Consider the following 18,939-nt stretch of genomic DNA (forward strand, 5'->3'; position numbering starts at 1 on the left):
GCCGCATCTGGTTGAATGCGGGGCACGCCTGTAATGAACGTAACTAATCCCAAGAAATCAACAGTATCCTTCTTACCCCTTCACAATACTTCAAAGCAACGCGCAGAGCCTAGGTTATCGATAGAGGCATTGGCACAGGCAGAGAGGAAAAGGGAGCTCGATCATGGCGAACGAGAATCTATCCCTGAGCGAGCTCATCGGGAGAGCTTACGCCCGCGCCCTCCCAGCTAAGAAAGTGAGTTGCGCCGTGATTCCACGCCGGACGAGACTGGACTAAGGTGGTTGTGTGCAGTTCGCTCAACTCGTCCAGGCGCGCTTGAGATCCCGGTCTTCTTCTAGCACACACGACTCTGGAGATGAGCTAGCATGTAAGCTGTCCCGTCCCAGTCGCGTGGTTTTGCGACGAGCTAAATCTGTTTCACAGCCGCCTTCTTGCCATACCTTCTACCTTCCCCACCTTCACTCATCCTCTCATACCTCTCTCAACTCCTATTGGCCGGTATCATCACATCGAGAACAATCTTTATACACATCCTCTTCTACCTGACAGAACACGACATACCGAGTATATCCGTGATCAACTCAATATTCAATATTCTCGCTGCAAACATTACGGGGTTGGAAGGACCGATTCCCTCATTTCTGACTTCCCCATCAACATTCAGCAGGTCTAACGATGCTCCCACCATTCCAGATGTCGGAACCTCAAAATCAGCCGCCAATTCGCCATCGTCAAAAGTAAACGCACAATCTATAACGACTTTATCGTTGATACTGCCTTTATTGAGGACGATCTCATCTAATCCCATGTTAGTGCCTAACTCGTCTTTGGTGATCTATCTATCGAAGGTAGTCTCAGTCCTGTCGAACTTTCCCTTACCTTCCTTGGATATAGGCTTAGAAGTCGGAGGCCTGCTGCCTAATCTGCCGGAAGAGATCAATGCTCATTTGAGAGATCATTTGAGTGGGTTGATGACCGATCTAGATAATCAAGGTCCCATCACTCAAAGCCAAGGACCAACACAAATGCAAATGCAAGATGGTAACATTCAACAGCAGATGGCTCAGAACTTACAAGATATACAGATGGGCGATCAGTCGTCCAACCGAGTCATTCAGAAAGCACCGCTTAAACAATCGGTAATATTCTTGTTAGAATGGGTGAAGAGATCAAGTAAATTCGACGAGAATCCGGCGAAAGGAATAGAACAGAGTTGGATATCATTGTTAAAAGCCGCTGAAAACCTGACGGATGAGCCAAGCGAGTTCTTGAGGACATTACTAGAAGTGGGAATACAAAATCTGACAGAGACAAATGTTGAGCATATCGAAGCGGCTCGAAATTGGGATGTCTTGGTGGAACGTATGCCCAGGCTGTTGAGGTGGTGGAAAGACCATTCTGAAGAGGGATTCCCATTTCCAGTGAGTACGGGCGGACCAATTCTTGCTGCTGCTCGTCTGACTCAGAATGTGGCTAAGCTTTACATTATATGGATACTCTCACTGTCCAGAGCGACATAGCGGACCCTGTGACCTCTTTGTTTCGCGATCAGTCCACCGCAATTCAGTCTTACTCAGAGGCGATTGCACAACGGTATACTAATCTAATACAAGTCGCTGAGAACGAAGAAGAAGGGAGTACTTTTACCCCTCTGGAGGGATGGTGTGTCTCGTTGCCTTCTCTGAATTTTCGAATACAACTATCTCGGCTGACATTGACCTTGTCGTCAGGAATATGCCATCATTGGCAGAGAGCCTGTTATCGAAACTCGTGCAGCTGAGCATCATCTCAATGGATCAAGCATCGACAATCGCGCCCGGGCTCAACGTTCTTTCCTTTGCCCCGGGCGAATCATTGATTGTGAGTAACTTGACCAGCGCTCATGCGTCAGTTCATGGATCGTAAGAACAAAGCTGATGTTCATGTCTTCTGTGGTCAGAATCGACTATCTTCAGAATCGCAAGCCCATCTTCCGCCATTGGTGCATACGATCCAATACGCCTTTTCGGCGGCTTCGAGCTTCTCGTCAGAGATCCTCCAGATCATCAAGTCGTGTCCTGCGAGCCCGCCGCCCGAGTGTGTATTCACTTTCATAGCTTCTCAGCCTGGGTTACTGGGATGTTTGACCTCGACTATCAGTTCAACGGCTCTGCTAGCTATAATGGAAAAGCAATTATTGGATATCGGCGTGGAGGAAACTAGTAGGAATGATGATCCCCAAGGGAGTCTGACGAGGTTCGGCGAGGGTGTTGCACTTGTGGAGGCATTCGTGGCGCATTATCAAGTGAGTTGTATAGCTTAAATCGTATGACGCAGGGTCCAGCTCAATTTCCCAAGCGACATCTGACAAGAGTTCTTTGACGCCGTACACTGATACCCGGTCTTTTAGTTACCGCTACCAGCCTTACTGCAGGATGCAAGACGCGCAGACAGCTTCTGTCACCTCGATAACGAGAGTAAGGAATGTATGAATGGCTGGGTCAAAGCCATTGTAAGTCCCGACTTTTCTGCCTGCTTACATGCCTACCTCTACAAGCTGTGACTCGCGCTAACCCCGGAGTTTTGATTATTATAGTTCGGATCAGACGGAATTGAAGATGCAATACTACTTGCTACACCACCTCAAAAGCTATACGCCCTAACTCCGACTCTAATCCAACAAGCTATCCTAGCTGTTGCCACCTCGCAGATGGATCTTGATACCCTGCATAGTGGCTTATCGTATTTTTCACAACCATTACTCAGCTGGTGTCTCGGTGGTGTAGTCAGCTGGCTATGCAAGGAGATTAAACGGCAAGGGTAAGTCGACAATCCACTCGCTTATTGGTCCGACTCTCAGCTGATATATCGGCATGAATACTACAGATTGTTGTCCGCGTTGCATCTGGTTGTACTACAAGATCTAATCTTGGGGCATTCATGTCCTGAAGCGCTCATCCGGGTGAATGCTCAATCTCTCAACGAATTATTGAAAGATATCTCCCTGGTCGACGTGTTCCAGTCTTCGAATTTCGATTTGGCCGGCATACGATCGAAGCTTGATAATCTCAATCTCAGATTCGAACCCGATGCTCAACGCCGCGCAGATGTAGTACCCCTCAAACAGGCTGTGCAGCTGTTACGCCAAGTAGAGACTGCCCCATCCGGATGGGAGAAGACCTTATTCGACAGTCTGGAACGCGAATCATCCTGGAATAATCAGGGAACAGTTGGAGTACTCAAGATCATACTCCAAGAAGCTAATGGGATACGATTGATGGGAGATACCTACTTATCGTTCATCCCTCTGATACTTGCTATCCCCGTCATGATCAGACACAAGAAGAAGGGCGGCTGTTTATTGGATACTTTCGTCACTTCCTCGAGTCTCACAAATTGGTTGAATACGATTCGACCACCTGTGATATTGGATATCGCTCAGATACTTCGGTCTTCCTTGATCCTTCGTGTTTCGTTTGTTGTACAGTCCAACCCGAAATCACAAACAGCGGAAGAAGCGAGGACAGAAACGGATTACCTGCTTTCCAACCTTATCGATGAGCTGGAATACCTCTTATCGAGACCCGTCGAAAGTGAGGTCAACGCCTTCGGTGACGCTGACGGAGGTGTGGATGTGGATGTAAATGGGAATGGGAACGGGAATGGGAATCCACTGACGAGTAAGAAAAGGAAGTTCACAACGAGTCTCAATGGCAATAGGGGCGATCGGAGCAAGATAACCACGTTCCAAAGAGAGATAGTGGAGAACGTAGTGAAAGTTCTCAGGGATGATGATGAGCTGCGTAGTCAATACGCTAGGACTGTTAGTAGATTAGATCAGATACTCTGATTTCCAATCTGGATCGTCTTGGCATTTGGCCGAGTTCCGTTTGAGTCAGTGTACAGTGTACAGTATACAATATTGTGCTCTAGATCAGAAAGAAGGCCGAAGAATGCGTTGTATTTCTAGGACTGTACTGTAGATACATACTCACCGAAGGTATGCAGCAGTCCGACTTTTGTCGTTCCTGTCGATGAGAAGATCAATCAAGAATGATTGATCAGTAAGTAATCAGACTTACATGTTGCAAGTGCCTATATAATGTCCAGGCAGACAAGCGAATTATCGTAGGCCTGGCGTCTCCCCTGCTCCATTGATGTTATAAGGAAGGGCGCGATTCAATCGGATTGCTGTTATACGGAATTTTGATTCAAACTTTTTGTGCTAAAGGTTCCGAATGATCGATTAGTCACACCGTATCATGATGTAACTAACTCTTCTTATGGCTACAGATTGCGTTATTTGGAAGCTTGCTCGACTTGCTGCACGAAAATGACGTTGATGAACATGAGAGCGCCCAATGAGAAAGAGGAAGAGGATAGCAAAGCCATGACCAGACATTAGCTGGGCGGTACATAGAGTGCAACAGTGCAGCAATGCAGATGCATCTTGACTCGATTCGTTTGCTATCAATCCTGATACAAGAGCCCAAGAGGCAAGATGCAAGTTTAAAGGTTCAAGACGTCCTCTGACCTCTAACCTTCGTCCTACATGTCAAAGCCCCCAAAAGAAAAGACAAATATGAACCCCAAATGACGGTCTTGGTTGATGAACATGCGCAGATGAGTATGATGCATGTGCTTTGTTGCAAGTTGTCGCGGCACAAGTAAATCTCCGTTCCCGTTCAGTCTTCTAGATATTTCACACCGCTCTTGAGATACCGTAGCTACGACGACGCATACATCAACTTATTAGCATGATGGTATGAATTTGGCCATCATGACGCAATACGACCAACAAATCGCCTATGTGATTGGGATAGTAAGCGACTCACCAAGAACTGCTTGAGATCATCCAGGATAAACGGGACAATGATCAGGCCTATGAACTCTGATATCCGCCTCAAGCGAGCTTCGATATTCCGATATGGTTTTTCAGGTAGGATCGCATACGCCGATGTGCATTCCCCAGAGGGCGAAGTGAAGTTTAACAGGTGATCATCTGTGACCGAAGAAGAACACATCAGCATATCATATAAGCATTCCCTCATCTCATCCCGTCTTGTCTTGTTGACCAAGGTGTCACCGACGGTGAGATTAGGATGATAGGATGAAACACCTAGACACTGAGCCACTCACTGATGATTTGCGCACCGATACAGAAACTTTCCAACAGTTCAACATACTTATCAGTACCCTCCAAATTACTTTTATCGTGGGTCGACCGTCCAGACGAAGTCATCTTATCCATCGATCGACTGATTCGGGATCCCCAAGATTTTGTGGTCTGTTAATAGCAACCCGCCGAAAAAGCACATACCATGATCAGCTCTCACAGCCCTAAGTGATCTCTTACTGTCATCGGATTTAAATCGGTATTCAAGAAAGGTGAAGGTAGTGATCCCCCGTCCAATGTCGCAAGGCTAGAGAGCCACGAAGCGAAAAAGCCTCAAAAGAAAATTAAGGACAGGGAGAACAGAAGAAGAATACAGGATACAGGTAAAAGCGCACACTCACACCACCATGTTTTTTCCCTTTCCAAGCTCCCACGCCCACCCCATTCTTGCTCAAGACTTTATGCGTATTATCCATCTCTTCGTCCAGCTCATCCAGCGACACACAGAAATCTTCAGCCAATTTCGTGTGATTACCATGTCCACCAGAAGCACCATGAGTTTGAGTGTGTGTTATCGATGTCGACGTTGAGGAGGAACCTCTTCTATGATCCCGAATAGATTGATTATTCAATAACCCCTGACCTGTAATTCGTATACTCTCAAATGTCAAGATCAACCCTTCCAGCACCCTGATCTTGATTTCTTGCGCTATGATCTTAGGTGGAGGAATTAACATTTTTCCCGACCTCGAGTTTGAATTTGAATTTGAGTTTGAGTTTGGTTGATACCAAATTGCCGAAGAGATATGGATTGAACCGGTCAAATAACTCCCTCCCGCCTCGGGATCCATCGAATTGTGCAGAATCCGCAATAAGTGGAAAGGCCGATGTAAGACCTCAGAAGGTTGGGTTTCCGGTACAGGAGACATGAGTGAACCACCGCCACCGCCGCCGCCGCCGAAAGAGGTAGAAGTCGAGGTCAGAGTCATAGCTGTGTCTGGTAGAGGTGGTAACGACCGCGGAGAAGCGCCTATACCGCTTCCAGAGCCAGTCCGGTACGAATTGGATATGTTCGCTGGAGGTGCTAATCCCTGACCATGAGCAGGAACATGACCTTGGTTGTAGCCTTGATTCGTTTCTATCCGCAGACCATTTGGCTGGATGGCAGTCGGCCCTGACACTAACACTGACTGCCTTGAGATCTGGGGTAAGATACCTGCAGCATTCAATTGGCTACTCGATGAGAACGACGACTTGTGTTTCAACCGAGTCTTCGGTACAGGCGGGACGGAATTAGATATAGGTTGATCAACAATTGGTCGATGCCCAGGTTGAGATTTCGCTCTTATCCTGGTCCCACTAGACGCTGAAATAGACCGTATGGAGGACCCAGAACTAGATACGGGGAATGCTGATGAAGTCGAAGCTACCTGTGGTTGCTGCTGTTGATGTGTTTGAGTTTCTTGGGGTTGTTGCTGTTGGTCAACTATGGTTGCCAGCGTACCTGATAGCGGACGGGACTGTCTGCGCTGTGAGATCGTACCTTGAGCAGTAGTGGGTGATACCAACAAAGCACCGGGTGTAGGAAGGGGTTTCGAAGCTCCGGTCAGACTCGCGCCCCGACTAGTAATTAGAGGTTGACCGTTCTGATCTAGATTTGAATTTGACGGCAAAGGAGGTAAGGGTCTGTCTATGCTTCTTGCAGATTGAGGGGAATCTGGGACGGTCTTCGACGACGGAATATGAGATTGACCTTCCCGAGGCGTGCGAGCTAACATCTCCACTTCTTCCTCTTGTTCCTGTATACCGTCTATACCGCTCAGATCAGCTTCCATATCTAAACCCATCGAAGGTCGATTCGGTCTTTTCAGCCTGGACTTTGTTGATGACGGTGAGCCGGCTGAATCCCCGCCTAGCGAGTTGGACGAGACAGGCGATTTGATTGGTGTCCCAGCAGGACCAGAAGGACGGGTCATGTTCGGCGGAGAAGATGGATAACCCAGACCAATGGCCGGTATCGATCCTCGCTGATGCGAGTTGGAGTCCCCCGATGTCAGGGGCGCCCTCAGTGCGGAAGTGGCCCCATTGATGTCGGGTGTCGAATTGTTGAGGTGTGGAGGAAGAGATGAGAACGGTGGAGTGGCTTGAGATTGAGGCTGAGGTTGAGGTACAGGTGGGGAGATCATTGCTGCTTTGGGGCGAACCGGACTGACGGAAGCCGAAGCCGAGGCTGACGTATCGAAAGACTGATCGCCATTCCCTGTCAACATAAAATTACCAATGCCCGTCATGCCGCCATCATCAAGCGACGGCCGAGGTGTTCCCTCTTGACTCTCCTGAGAGGGGGGGACCAGTGTAGCGGTAGATGTGGAAGGATGTGCGGACTGAGCAGGCGGGGCGGAATGCTGTATCGAGGTTGGACGTGTCGAGGGTCCAGCTTCGGCCGGTGGGCCGTGGTCGGAGTTGGGCGTCTCATATGAGGATAACAGCTGTATTCGAGCTACATATGCGTCGTGCTATCAAGGGGCAAAGATGAGCTTGACCTCAAGCATTCCGAAGCCTGAGGGTAGGGTTATTGATGATACTTACGATTCCTCTCAAAGTCCGTCCTTCCTCTTCACTGTTACCTTTCCTTCCGCCCTTCTTTTCGCCAGAAGACTCTACTCCCACCCGTTCCATCACAGCTTTGAGCCTACTGACAGCTTCCCTGTACGCGGCAAGAGCACCGAGCACATCGTTATTCTTGTCCATCTCTACAGCCTTTTGCGCTAGATCCAGGGCGGTCTGCAGAAGATGTCGAGAGGGTGTCCGGGGAGGTTTTGACGATTGGGAAGGTCCAGCATGAGATGTACTTTGTTCAGGTAATTTCTTGTTCAGTGTGATCGGGGTGCCCAAACCACTATCTCCTGCTGACGAAGGACCAGCCTGAGCTTGTTTTTGGAACAACGAGCTGGATCTGGGAGATACAGTCGGGGCATTTCCAGATTGAGATAATTGGCGAACATGGCCTGTCGTCGGTCTGCTTTCTGATGATGTAGCTGAGGAGGAATTGGCGGACATCGGGACTGAGAACGGATGAGGTGGTGAAGCAGACGACGAAGAGGAAGGTATAGGCGGTAGCTCGTTTGTTGGAGGTGGTCCAGCAGGAGACGATGGTCTGCTAGGAATGAAATTCGATTTGCGCAGGGATGATAGCGATGATAATCTGGCAGATGGTCTGGGTCTAGAGGAGCTCGCGAATGGATGTGAAGAGGATGCGGGCGGTAGGGGTGGTGGGTCCGACGCTGAGATATTACCAATATCAGTCAGCAATTGCGTTCAATCTGGACGTGTGACGTGCTTTTGCAGCTGCCGCGATAATGTGCGAGCAAGGACTCACGAGGTGGACCTGGAGGAGGGGGAGGGGAGACTCCTATCCTGTTACCTATCATCCTACTTGATCTGACCGCATTATTCCTCGTCTCGTGCTCACCACCCCATTTCGTCGCTACGTCCAGGAACACGTCGTTGTGATTCTGGCTAGGTGGTATAGGGTTCGTAGGAGTCGAGGGATCTGGCGAGGAAGCTATTGAAGTCATACGTGGTTCGTAGACATTTCCGACGGTCAGCACTCGGCATAATGTTCTCATTGCTTCTCGTCATGGACAAAATTTGGTACGACGATGGACGACTTACGATGCTCCGCAGAGCTAGCAGAAGATATATTCCGAAGTCTCTGATTCTGCCCCTGCGTCTGATCTGATGGCCCTCCTGATTCTGTGTGGTTAGGTTTCAACCCCGATTCACTCCTCGAAATCATCTCCTCCATCTTGCTGCACGCGAAGCTGCGCTAGCCTTCTGCGCTCTCAAGTTTCCCCTGTTCGCCTGTCCCTGTATCAATGTCGGCGTCTGTACTATGCTGTTCTGTATCGGAAGATTGATGTAGTATTTGAGGTCGTGCTTCTGCTTCGTTGAAAAGATAGATGCTTGCTTGCTTGTGTCGAATGTTGAACCGCTTTCATCGATCGTGGTAGTGAGGTAGCTTCTTCAATAAAAGTCAAATGTACTATCGGGATGCCTCCCTCAGATCACCCGATGCGACTTATTATCCATGCGGCACTGTCTTGATTGCGTTCTCCTCGTTGCACTGAATATCAAGTGTTGGGGGCAGGGATATCAAAGCCTTGGCCAGAGATAAGCTCGAGTCCTGTAGATCTTCGGGTCGGGCAAAGAGCCAAAATGAATCGGGTTTTGTACTCGAGCTCTCTGAGCTATAATTTCGCTGTGAATCGAATGAGGATGTTCTGCTGCGCTTCGAGCGAATGTCACCGCTACTCAGTAGAAATTATGTTGAGATGTATATGTGTGAGAATGTCAACGATTTGGTGAAGATACTTGATCTACTGCATCTCGATTGTATCTTGTATTTCTGTGTTTCTGTATTGATGCATTGATCTCTCTTCGTTATTTCCCGCACAACAACATACACTGGACCAAAAACCACGTGAGACGCGTTTACCACACTACAGTGCGTGCCTCGGGTTTCCTTTGTTATGAGCGTGAGCGTGGGTGTGATCTAGAATATGTATATGTATATGCATATGCAGATGCAGATGGAAGCGTATCGTATAGAACAATGCTGATGTATTCATGTATAAGTCCATGTCCGATATACAAGCCCCACCCAAAGCATCGACCTGACCCCACTCTGCTTCCTACTCCAAGAAGAACAGAGCATTCACCAATACCCAAACTATCGCAGCCGGCCAAGCAATCGCGAACGCCTCTCGCCACGACTTGGCCACGAACCCATTCCGTGCTTTCCACAACCAGACCAAGAACCTCTTAGCTGTGATCCATATACCTCCTGCTCCTCCTTTGGAAGTATTCAGCGCAAACGCATAATTGAACAGCGTTTGATCTTTCTTCGAAGCTGCAGTCGACCACTCGGAGGTACTTAACATTCTGGGCATCGTCACTCGCCTTATCGGTGCTGGTGATATCAAATTCCCATTTTGCCCCTGTCCTTGTGCTTGAGCATGGGAAGCTAAAGAAAATGCCGACGATGAGACTCTTCTCAATGTCTGCGAATGGGAATGAGAATTACTTCCTGCTCCTAGGCTAGAGCCGACCCCGCTAAGCGGGAAAGAGGTTCCAAGAGGAGTAGTGAATCCAAGTCCGGTAGGTTGATTGGTCGTATTGGGTAAAGGCAAGAAATACGATTGATTCGTATATTCGCTTGTTGGAGTTTCGACGGGTCCCCCTTGTTGATTCGGATAATGATTCGACTTGTCATTCATGTATATGTAACTAGATCTCCGCGATACGCTGGGCGTGGGACTCGACGGTTCATACATTCGTGAAGATCCCGCCACACCACCACTGCCACCGGTCTCAACATCTTCGTTCATCGTGCCTAGCCCACTCGAGAAGTTGCTCAATGTCGGTCGTTCATCGACGAAGGACATCCGGGGAGAAGCGAAAGGTGAGACGGGGGCTGAAGCAGGTGCAATCCGGCTCATAGTCGATAAAGCGTCGGACGAGGGGTTCGAAGTGAATCTTCTCGCTGAACTCGTTCCCAGACCCTGTAATTGTTGAGACGATTTTCGTGAAGGTAGGGTAAGGGGTACCGGTCGATCTGATACCCCTCTTCGTGTTGACAGATTGTTTGAGTTCGAAGGCATTGTTTCGGAAGACAGTAAAGCAGGCGATAATCTCGATTTCAAATCGCCGTAGAACCCTGCGCCGTTCTTCGAGTTTGAACCGGACCATCTCTGCCAAGCATTCCGTATGTTCGTACCGAATAGGAATATGAGTGTCAGGATCGCAAGAGGGATATAGACTCGGTAGTATACACCTGATTGATCGGGGAGGAGACAAGGTCGATCTGCGTGCGATTGGAATCCTGCATATCCGCTTGGGTGTGGTGGAACAAGGGAGAGAAGTTGGAATCCTGGTCGGCGTATCCCAGTGGAAGAGGAGAAAGACTTGATGGTTACCTCTTTTATGCCTTGAGGATGTTTGTGTTCGCAATAATCATGATCATCTCCACTGAACACTATTGAGGGTTTAAGAGCTTCTAACAGGAATTTCGAGGTTTCTGAGCCTAAGAGATTTTGATATCCCGGTCCAGCGCCTTTCAGTATCCTGCCTCGTTCTCGAAGAGGTCCACAAGTGGAAGCTTCAGGCCGTGCGAGTGGTATATGTGAAATCAATATGCTGGGACCAGGAAGTGGATCTGACGATGTGACTGCCATCAGCTTCGACGGTCTGGCTTGCTGTTGCAGTCCGTTAAACAGTGAAGACGGAAGTGAAGAGCTCACTTTCTCCGAGATCCTTGACAAATTCTATCACTCCTCCTTCCACACCATCCCATTCTCCAAATTGCATCTCGGCCGCGTACCGCCTATAATCCTCTTCCACGAGACCCACCGCGTCCAGCATGATGAGACTGTGGTTGGCTATCGGCAATATGGTATTTGGTCTAGAAAAATGCGTGGCGTATCTTTCTCTCGCATGCGGAGAGAACAGTCGATTCGGTCCCAAGGGTATGTCATGGTTTCCGGGCACGAAATGCATCGGGACGTTGGAAGGTAGTTGGAATATCGATCGGAAAAGGTTATGATATTCCTCATACCTGTCAAATTCTTTTAGTCAACGCTACCCTTGCCACCTGTATCAGGCTTCTTCATGGGGCCTGACTATTATATCGAGGTGCAGAGAGGTGAAGAAGGAGATCTCCACTCACCCTTGATCAGTCATCACCCCTCTTCCGCAATCTAACATATCTCCCAGGACGATCACAGCATCAATCCTTCCTAGCCGGGTCACCACATTCCAACTTTTCCTCATGAACAGCTCATCTATCTGCTGTTTCAGCCAATTGACCCACGGCCGACTGTCTCCGGGATATGAGAGCACCGGATGGGGTACATGCGGATCTGCCAGTAATACTACATGTGTAGGAGCTTCTTTCAGATGAGGGTTGGACCGGCGTAATGTCGAATCGGGGAATCGACATGTCGAGAGGGAATGGAAGAAATCCCCAACTTCGAACCAAATTACCAATACCACCCAGCCGAATCGCAATGCCAGTAATTGGGTCCCTCGAGATTTCAAGCCGGATCGACGCTTGCCATTGCCTGTCGGTAAGCCTTTTTCGTTCGGTGGACCGAGAGAGGGGGATCGGAGACGAGGTGAATCGAGCATCGGTAGCTGAGAGCAGGTTCTGTTATTGAAGCACTGTACGATGTGCGGATTCCAGCAGAATTGCAACGTCTAATGTCTAATGTAGGATTGAGTGTCGACACCACAAGAGGAAAAATTGAGATTGATGTTGACAAAGATGGTCCGGTGACACGTCTGAGACACAAAAGGTGGAGGTACCGACAAGATGGGATTAGAAGGATCCGCGTTGGAAAGAGTTGGAAAGATGATTGTTGTCCAGCAACGAGATTCTAGGCCAGGCTGACAAGAACAGAAGAGATAGCAGAGTCGACGTTTGAGGAAGATGCCAAAATTCTACTGACGAGGTGAAAGCTCTACAACAAGGAAAAGTGAAAAATATGTGGATGGGACGAAGTCGAACACGTAAATATTGTCACAACAATAGAATAACCAGACGCGACCTCATTTCTCTTGGCCAGGCGAATTGTCCGAAGACCCTGAGCACATCCCAGCACGCCTATAGCCCATGAAGAGTCTCACGAATAGGCACGAGAAAAGCCAGAGCGCAAAAGGGAAAAAGGAATGAAGCGGGAAAACGTAAACACCGAATTTAACCCAAAAATGACGTAGGGATGTGGCACACTTGGTTGACTGATTGATGTGCTGTCATTGGGAAAAACTGTATGACGACATGCTCATGCAATCAGAGCACAGTCGCGCAAAAGGTCGTCTCCCACCAATCACCCTTTCGCATCCCATCCCTGTTCTACCCACGTATCTATTCTGTCTTCACCTTGATTTTCCATTTCAACAAGTAACAACTATATACATCCACCGTCTTACTAACCTCAGACAAGCAGAGAAGAACATCAGACAAAGTGAGTGCCATATGCCCTTCTGTTCAAAGCATGCTTGACGATGCGAGAGATAAGAGGAGAGGTTTGCATGTCGTTGAATGATAAGGCATGGCATGATACGTCATCCTCCTTATTCTTCACCATGTTCGACTGTACTTGCGCTGGTACATCTTAACGACGTCTAAGCCTGGCATCCTAATTCTCTCCTCAAATACTGCTTCTAGCGGCTCTTGCTCTCGCTTCCGAAGCGTGGCCCTTCCACTGATTGTTTTCAATATGCTGACACGCCGCGTTGTGCTCGAATTGACTTACAGATGTCCGCCCCTCAATCCCAACAGATCAAACAAAACTTCTTGAACCACCCATACACCCAACAAGCTTCCAGATTCGCTACTGGTCAAGTCAATGCTCTTGATGCCGAGGTAAGCCTATGTCCCGCATGCACGTCGTCGAGGTTCATCACAACAGAGGCTGACCCAGTAAAATTAATTTCGCCAGCTCAACAAGTACCCCCTGTTGAGAAACCTCGAACAACAAACCAAAGTCCCTAAGGCTTACGGTGTTCTCGCTTTGGGTGCTTCGTAAGTGGTTTCTTCTCCCTACGTCCCGTGCAATCCAGGTCATATCAATCACCCCTTTCAAAGGCCCTTTCTCACATGCGCTGCGCGCATGGCTGTTGTCAAGAAGAAAGGCTTGCTGGCTGTTCTAGCAAATTCTCTGAGGGGAACACCCAGCTGACATCATCTTTCAATACTCGCAGCTCCGTCGTTTTGATCTTCTTCAACTTCCTCGGCCTCGCTCAACCAGTCTCCAACCTGATCGGCTGGGCTCTCCCCGCTTACCTTTCTATCCAAGCTATCGAGTCCCCCCAATCCAACGACGACAAACAATGGTTGACTTACTGGGTTGTCTTCGGTTCCCTCAACCTCGCTGAATCCCTCGGTGTCAGAGCCATCTTGTACTGGGTCCCCATGTACTTTGTCTTCAAGACCTTGTTCACCATCTGGCGTAAGTACTCCTCCCAGCTCTTGCTTTGTATCTCGTTGTGATCCCAACTCAGCCAGGAACATCACCGTGCTGACCTTTTCATTGTTTTTGTCTCTTCGTAGTCATGCTCCCCGCTACTCGAGGTGCCGAAGTTCTTTACTACAACGTCCTTCGACCCGTCCTCGGAAACGTCAAGGCCAAATCTCAAGCTAACATCGGTCAAACCAACCCGTTCGCTAAAGACACCTCATCCAACTTCAACCCAGCCGGTACAACTGCTCCTTCGAGCTTCGAGCGTGAGTCGAGTCCAGCTTTGCCTTGCTTTACTTTGCTTTTCAACTACCAGCTTATTGACATGTGACGCTTACTTCGCCTTTTTCCCACTGATAGATGAGAAAACCCTTTAAGCGGTGTATGACGTCGAACTAGCCTTCAATTCTTCGTCCTTATCCCTCCGCCCAACCCATTTTACCACCCACCTGAACGATGTGAATAATCTTTTCGATGCCGAAGTTTTTCTTTCATGTCTTCTCCGAAATTGTCTGACGATACGAGACTTAATGCCTTAATTTTGAATCTCAACGTATTTTCCGTCTTATTTCCTTTTTCTCACATAAGCCTTTTTATAACGAACGAACAAGTAATCGAGTAGAGTAAAGCGGAGCAGAGCAGAGTAGAGTAGAATACGATGTGAGATATTTGGCGGATGCAAATGAATTCTCTAATCTCTAATTATTCCACCGTATACACTGTGTATCAAGTCATTTCATAATTTTTCAGCCATGCCCGTTGGGTAGTCGTACTCGAGGACAACTTAGGAATGACGCTGTTACGGATCGTTGATTACTGTTCATGTTCCCTCATACATCACCACGTCCACCACGTCCACCACGTCCACCACGTCCACTTTGTCCACCACGTCCACTTTGTCCACCACGTCCACTTTGTCCACCTCGTTCACCGTAAAAGGAGACCCGACTCATAGACCAAGGCTTACAAGTGCGCGGAACTACACCCGTGCCCGGAACTTAACAGAAAATGGTAAATGCCAATCAACGATGATGAGTGTAAAATGTATGAGTGAAGCTCCGGGCGTTGCTCGTACGTGCACATGATGAATACATGTATATTGTCGTTTGATATTTCAGATCAAGGTGAAAATGAGGGATTCAAAACGTATAAAACGTATATACTTGGATACTAAGTACGAGTACGAACACCACGATATCAATCTTCTGCGTCTTCCTCTTCCTCTTCCTCTTCGTCTTCCCCCGAGCACGACCACATCAAGCTATGAAGCCATCTAGAGAAGCCCGTCTGCGTCCCAGACTTCCTCGCATCCACTCCACTCCACTCCACTCCACTGCACTTCATTCTGTGATTCAAATCCGATTTCTGACTGGATTTACATCACATTAAGTCACGTCCCATTACTTCACATGCTAACGGCCAGACCTAGACCTGCCAAACCCAAGAAGGAGACGGTGTTCAACGCGGAGGCGATACCGTGGTAAAGCGAGAACTTCTTGTTGAGCTTTTGGAGCGCTTCGGAGACCTGTCAAAGGTTTAAAAATAAAAGCCCCAATATCAGTGTCAGTCGATTTCGTTGAGTCGTTGGGTAGATCTTTGATGAAATCAAAATAGAGAGTGGGAACAAGTGTTTGACCTTCAACCTTGAAGCGGACTTCGGCAGGATGAGGCGAAGAGATAGAAGAGAATGGGGCGAACAAAATAGAATGGGATGGGATAGGATGGGATAGGACAGGATAGGATAGGATAGGATAGGATAGGATAGGATAGGATAGGATAGGATAGGATAGGATAGGATAGGATAGGATAGGATAGGATAGGATAGGATAGGATAGGATAGGATAGGATAGGATAGGATAGGATAGGATAGGATAGGATAGGATAGGATAGGATAGGATAGGATAGGATAGGATAGGATAGGATAGGATAGGATAGACAAGCTTAGGAATGATCTTCGAATGAACTCAATCTGATTTGATAAAATGCGAAGGAGGAGAAGCCAAACTCACATTAGGCTCATCGTATTCTTTACCTTCAACTCGCTCCTGTCTGTGTCGTTCAAACATGATATCGCTCGCGAGGGGAGAGACAACGAGCAAGTTGAGAAGTTGAGGGATGAGGGAAGCGACGATGAGTAAGCCCTGTTGACCCTCGGCAGAAGTAGCCCAGTGCGGCTCGACTCGGGGGGAAGAGATCAGGCCGGGGTGGAACCATAAGTGAGTGAACAAGAGAGTCGAGGTGGCCAAGGACGAGAAAGTGAAGTACAGAGGTTGGAGTCGGGCTTGGAGAGTACCGAATGTTTGGCGAGGGAGGGTCTTGAAGGTTCGGTAGCCTGACTATACTCCCGATGAGCGGGGTGCGGGAATGAGGCGTGAAGGCGTGAAGGCGTGAAGGCGTGAAGGGGTGAAGGGGTGAAGGGGTGAAGGGGTGAAAGGTAGAGGTAGAGTGAAATCAACGGGAGATATGATCACATGATCAAAGACAACGTTGTGATCGAGAAGATCGGATACCACGGGGAATAGATAGATATTGCATTCCATTCCGATCGATTCAAATGGTTCAGATCATTGCATAAAGTTAAGTTCAGTCCAGTGACGGTAGTGACGAGAGATGAGAATTATAAACCACTTGTCAGCATGCCACATCTCTTCCATTCCGGTTCTCGATGCGAAGATAGGTAAGGTATTCAATCGCTCGACCCAACTCACAATAGTATTCCAAACGTTCGTACCGAGGGCAGTACCCCAGGTGATGAGGTAGAACCCCTTAACGCTGAAAGGCGCGAGAGCGCTCTGGAAGATGGACATTGTGCTGTTGGCGGTGGTGATGAGGCTGACTTCTGACTGTTTGGAGCAAGTAATCTCAGATGTCGAGACGATATCGAATGGAAAGAGCAGCAAGTAGATAGATCTGATCTGACTGGATTTGCTATCCAACAGGAATACAGGAATACAGGAATACACGTTCAACCGGCAATATTCGCATGCCAACAACGGATTAACTCATCCACCCAGTTAGTTTACTCGTTGGTGAAGGTATACGTGACGTCATTCCCTGAAAAGTAAAAGTCAAATGACGGAATTGCCTCTTCACCTTCTTCGTCAGTTGTTTTGATGAGATTTAGTTATTCACCAGCGGCAGAGTTGCTATATTATGATGATGCGACGGATCTCATATGCATTAGAGGGGTGTCCATTGATATATTCGCTCCTGGACGTACTGTGAGAAAGGGATAAGGAAGAAAGGGCAAAAGGACAAATGCAAATACAAATCGAACGTAAGGTTTCGCTTTCGTAGTTGGAAAAGTCAGTAGTATGATGATGAATGAGGTCACGTCACCTGTCGTGTCTTCCAATAAAAAAGATTTAACCGAGCGAGCAGCTCCAATTGTACTGTACAGTCATATATATATGGTTCATGGGAATCTTCAACTGCAGTACCTCTTACATACAGTAACAACTTACTTTGAACTCGCATCCATATAACGAAGCAAATACCTCAACAATGTCTTTCCTCCGAGCTACATCCACTCTCTCCCACTCCCTCTCTGCCTCGAGGGTATCTTACAGAGCTCTCTCCACCTCTGCTATTAGGTCTAAGACACTCACTGAGTCAGTCAAGGATGCTGCTGATGCCGTGAGTAAAGTGCTCTCTATCTAATCCTCCATCCTCCTTCGTCTCTCATCCTCCATCCTTCAGGTCTACTCCTTCGTCCGTCATGACTACTCCCTCGTCACCTCATCCGTCCGCCCTCCCTCCCTCCCCTCCAATCCATCAATCAAATTGCGATATACCGTACTCACACCGCTCCTATCGTTCTCGTTCTAGGTAAACAAGAAGGTCGGTCAGACTTTGGCATCGGGTTTAGATTCCGCTCAACAAGCTACCGAACAAGCTAAAGGTAGTGTCAGTGAGTATATATTCCCATCTCCATCTCTATCTCTATCTCTGTCTCTGTCTGCCCATCTTTATCCAAATCCACAAATCCACATACGTACCTCGTCATCATAACACCAGATCCACAGTCGGACGGATACGAGTCATATCCGCATATCTCACTCAAACACATCTGCAATCACCTTGTATTGTATCATGTCAAATGCCTTCTGCCTTCAACTCAACTCAGATCGATCAATGACTTTTACTAATCACTAATTAACCTACATTATATATGATAGACGCAAACACCCCTTCTCAAGCCGAGATCGACTCGAAAGCCTCCTACGCCGCCCAAAGCGCTAAAGAGACCGCCGAGTCCGCTCGACAGAACGCGAATCAGGCTTTGGGATCCGCTGCTGGTAAAGCGAGGGATGCCGCTGATGAAGTCAACAAGAGGGTTTAGGGTCTAGGGTCTAGGGCATATCCTTTGACTGAATTACCCAACTCGACTCCCAACCCGGGCGATGGGTTTGTGTCGTTGAAGGCAGTATGGTCCGACGAACATAAGAAAATGAAGACCAAAAATGAATTCAGAATTTGGAACCGACAATCAAATCAAACACAATATTTAGTCCTCTAATCCAGTCTAGCCTATGTAGCGATTAAAGCCATCATGAACATGAATCAGTAAAACATGTCCCGATCGACTGAATACTGCCAACTTGGCCAAGTGAACAAAGACTGTTCCGGTAAAGCACAACATATCTTACAAAATACATCGACATTCTCGTGAGCATACCAATACAGCCAATCTCTGTATGACACATCTTGATCTATGTCAATCTCAAGGAAAGCAAGAAACGTCCATTCCCATTCTCATAATTTGTCGTAGATTGTATCTCGTAAATTGCCATCATCTCCAAGACATTCTAAATCACATTGTA

The 18,939-nt window shown here is 47.9% G+C and overlaps 6 protein-coding genes across 6 annotated transcripts; 3 read left to right on the plus strand and 3 right to left on the minus strand.

Annotated features, from left to right (window-relative positions):
• Positions 1–163: 163 nt before the first annotated feature.
• I303_106736 (uncharacterized protein) lies at positions 164–3,830 on the plus strand (the record flags this gene model as incomplete). Its single annotated transcript, XM_018411877.1, has 9 exons — positions 164–235; positions 293–368; positions 425–1,422; positions 1,512–1,663; positions 1,732–1,861; positions 1,941–2,285; positions 2,391–2,492; positions 2,577–2,800; positions 2,867–3,830. The coding sequence occupies 9 exons, from the start codon at positions 164–166 to the stop codon at positions 3,828–3,830; spliced, it is 3,063 nt and encodes a 1,020-aa protein (XP_018259078.1).
• Positions 3,831–4,665: 835 nt separating this feature from the next.
• I303_106737 (uncharacterized protein) lies at positions 4,666–8,904 on the minus strand (the record flags this gene model as incomplete). The annotated part of the gene is made up of 7 exons (XM_018411876.1): positions 4,666–4,707; positions 4,816–4,982; positions 5,120–5,267; positions 5,498–7,612; positions 7,686–8,380; positions 8,476–8,661; positions 8,772–8,904. The coding sequence occupies 7 exons, from the start codon at positions 8,902–8,904 to the stop codon at positions 4,666–4,668; spliced, it is 3,486 nt and encodes a 1,161-aa protein (XP_018259077.1).
• Positions 8,905–9,790: 886 nt separating this feature from the next.
• Positions 9,791–12,284, minus strand: I303_106738 (uncharacterized protein; the record flags this gene model as incomplete). The annotated part of the gene is made up of 3 exons (XM_018411875.1): positions 9,791–11,313; positions 11,399–11,712; positions 11,824–12,284. 3 exons carry the CDS (start codon positions 12,282–12,284, stop codon positions 9,791–9,793), a joined length of 2,298 nt encoding a protein of 765 aa, XP_018259076.1.
• A 1,129-nt stretch (positions 12,285–13,413) lies between these two features.
• Positions 13,414–14,493, plus strand: I303_106739 (protein YOP1; the record flags this gene model as incomplete). The annotated part of the gene is made up of 5 exons (XM_018411874.1): positions 13,414–13,521; positions 13,598–13,680; positions 13,860–14,107; positions 14,209–14,382; positions 14,477–14,493. 5 exons carry the CDS (start codon positions 13,414–13,416, stop codon positions 14,491–14,493), a joined length of 630 nt encoding a protein of 209 aa, XP_018259075.1.
• Positions 14,494–15,521: 1,028 nt separating this feature from the next.
• Positions 15,522–16,923, minus strand: I303_106740 (uncharacterized protein; the record flags this gene model as incomplete). The annotated part of the gene is made up of 3 exons (XM_018411873.2): positions 15,522–15,641; positions 16,126–16,452; positions 16,825–16,923. The coding sequence occupies 3 exons, from the start codon at positions 16,921–16,923 to the stop codon at positions 15,522–15,524; spliced, it is 546 nt and encodes a 181-aa protein (XP_018259074.2).
• A 697-nt stretch (positions 16,924–17,620) lies between these two features.
• Positions 17,621–18,458, plus strand: I303_106741 (uncharacterized protein; the record flags this gene model as incomplete). Its single annotated transcript, XM_018411872.1, has 3 exons — positions 17,621–17,752; positions 17,945–18,026; positions 18,295–18,458. 3 exons carry the CDS (start codon positions 17,621–17,623, stop codon positions 18,456–18,458), a joined length of 378 nt encoding a protein of 125 aa, XP_018259073.1.
• Between the last annotated feature and the right edge of the window lie 481 nt (positions 18,459–18,939).

Source organism: Kwoniella dejecticola, chromosome 8 (assembly GCF_000512565.2).
Source record: "Kwoniella dejecticola CBS 10117 chromosome 8, complete sequence".
Lineage (NCBI taxonomy): Eukaryota > Fungi > Basidiomycota > Tremellomycetes > Tremellales > Cryptococcaceae > Kwoniella > Kwoniella dejecticola.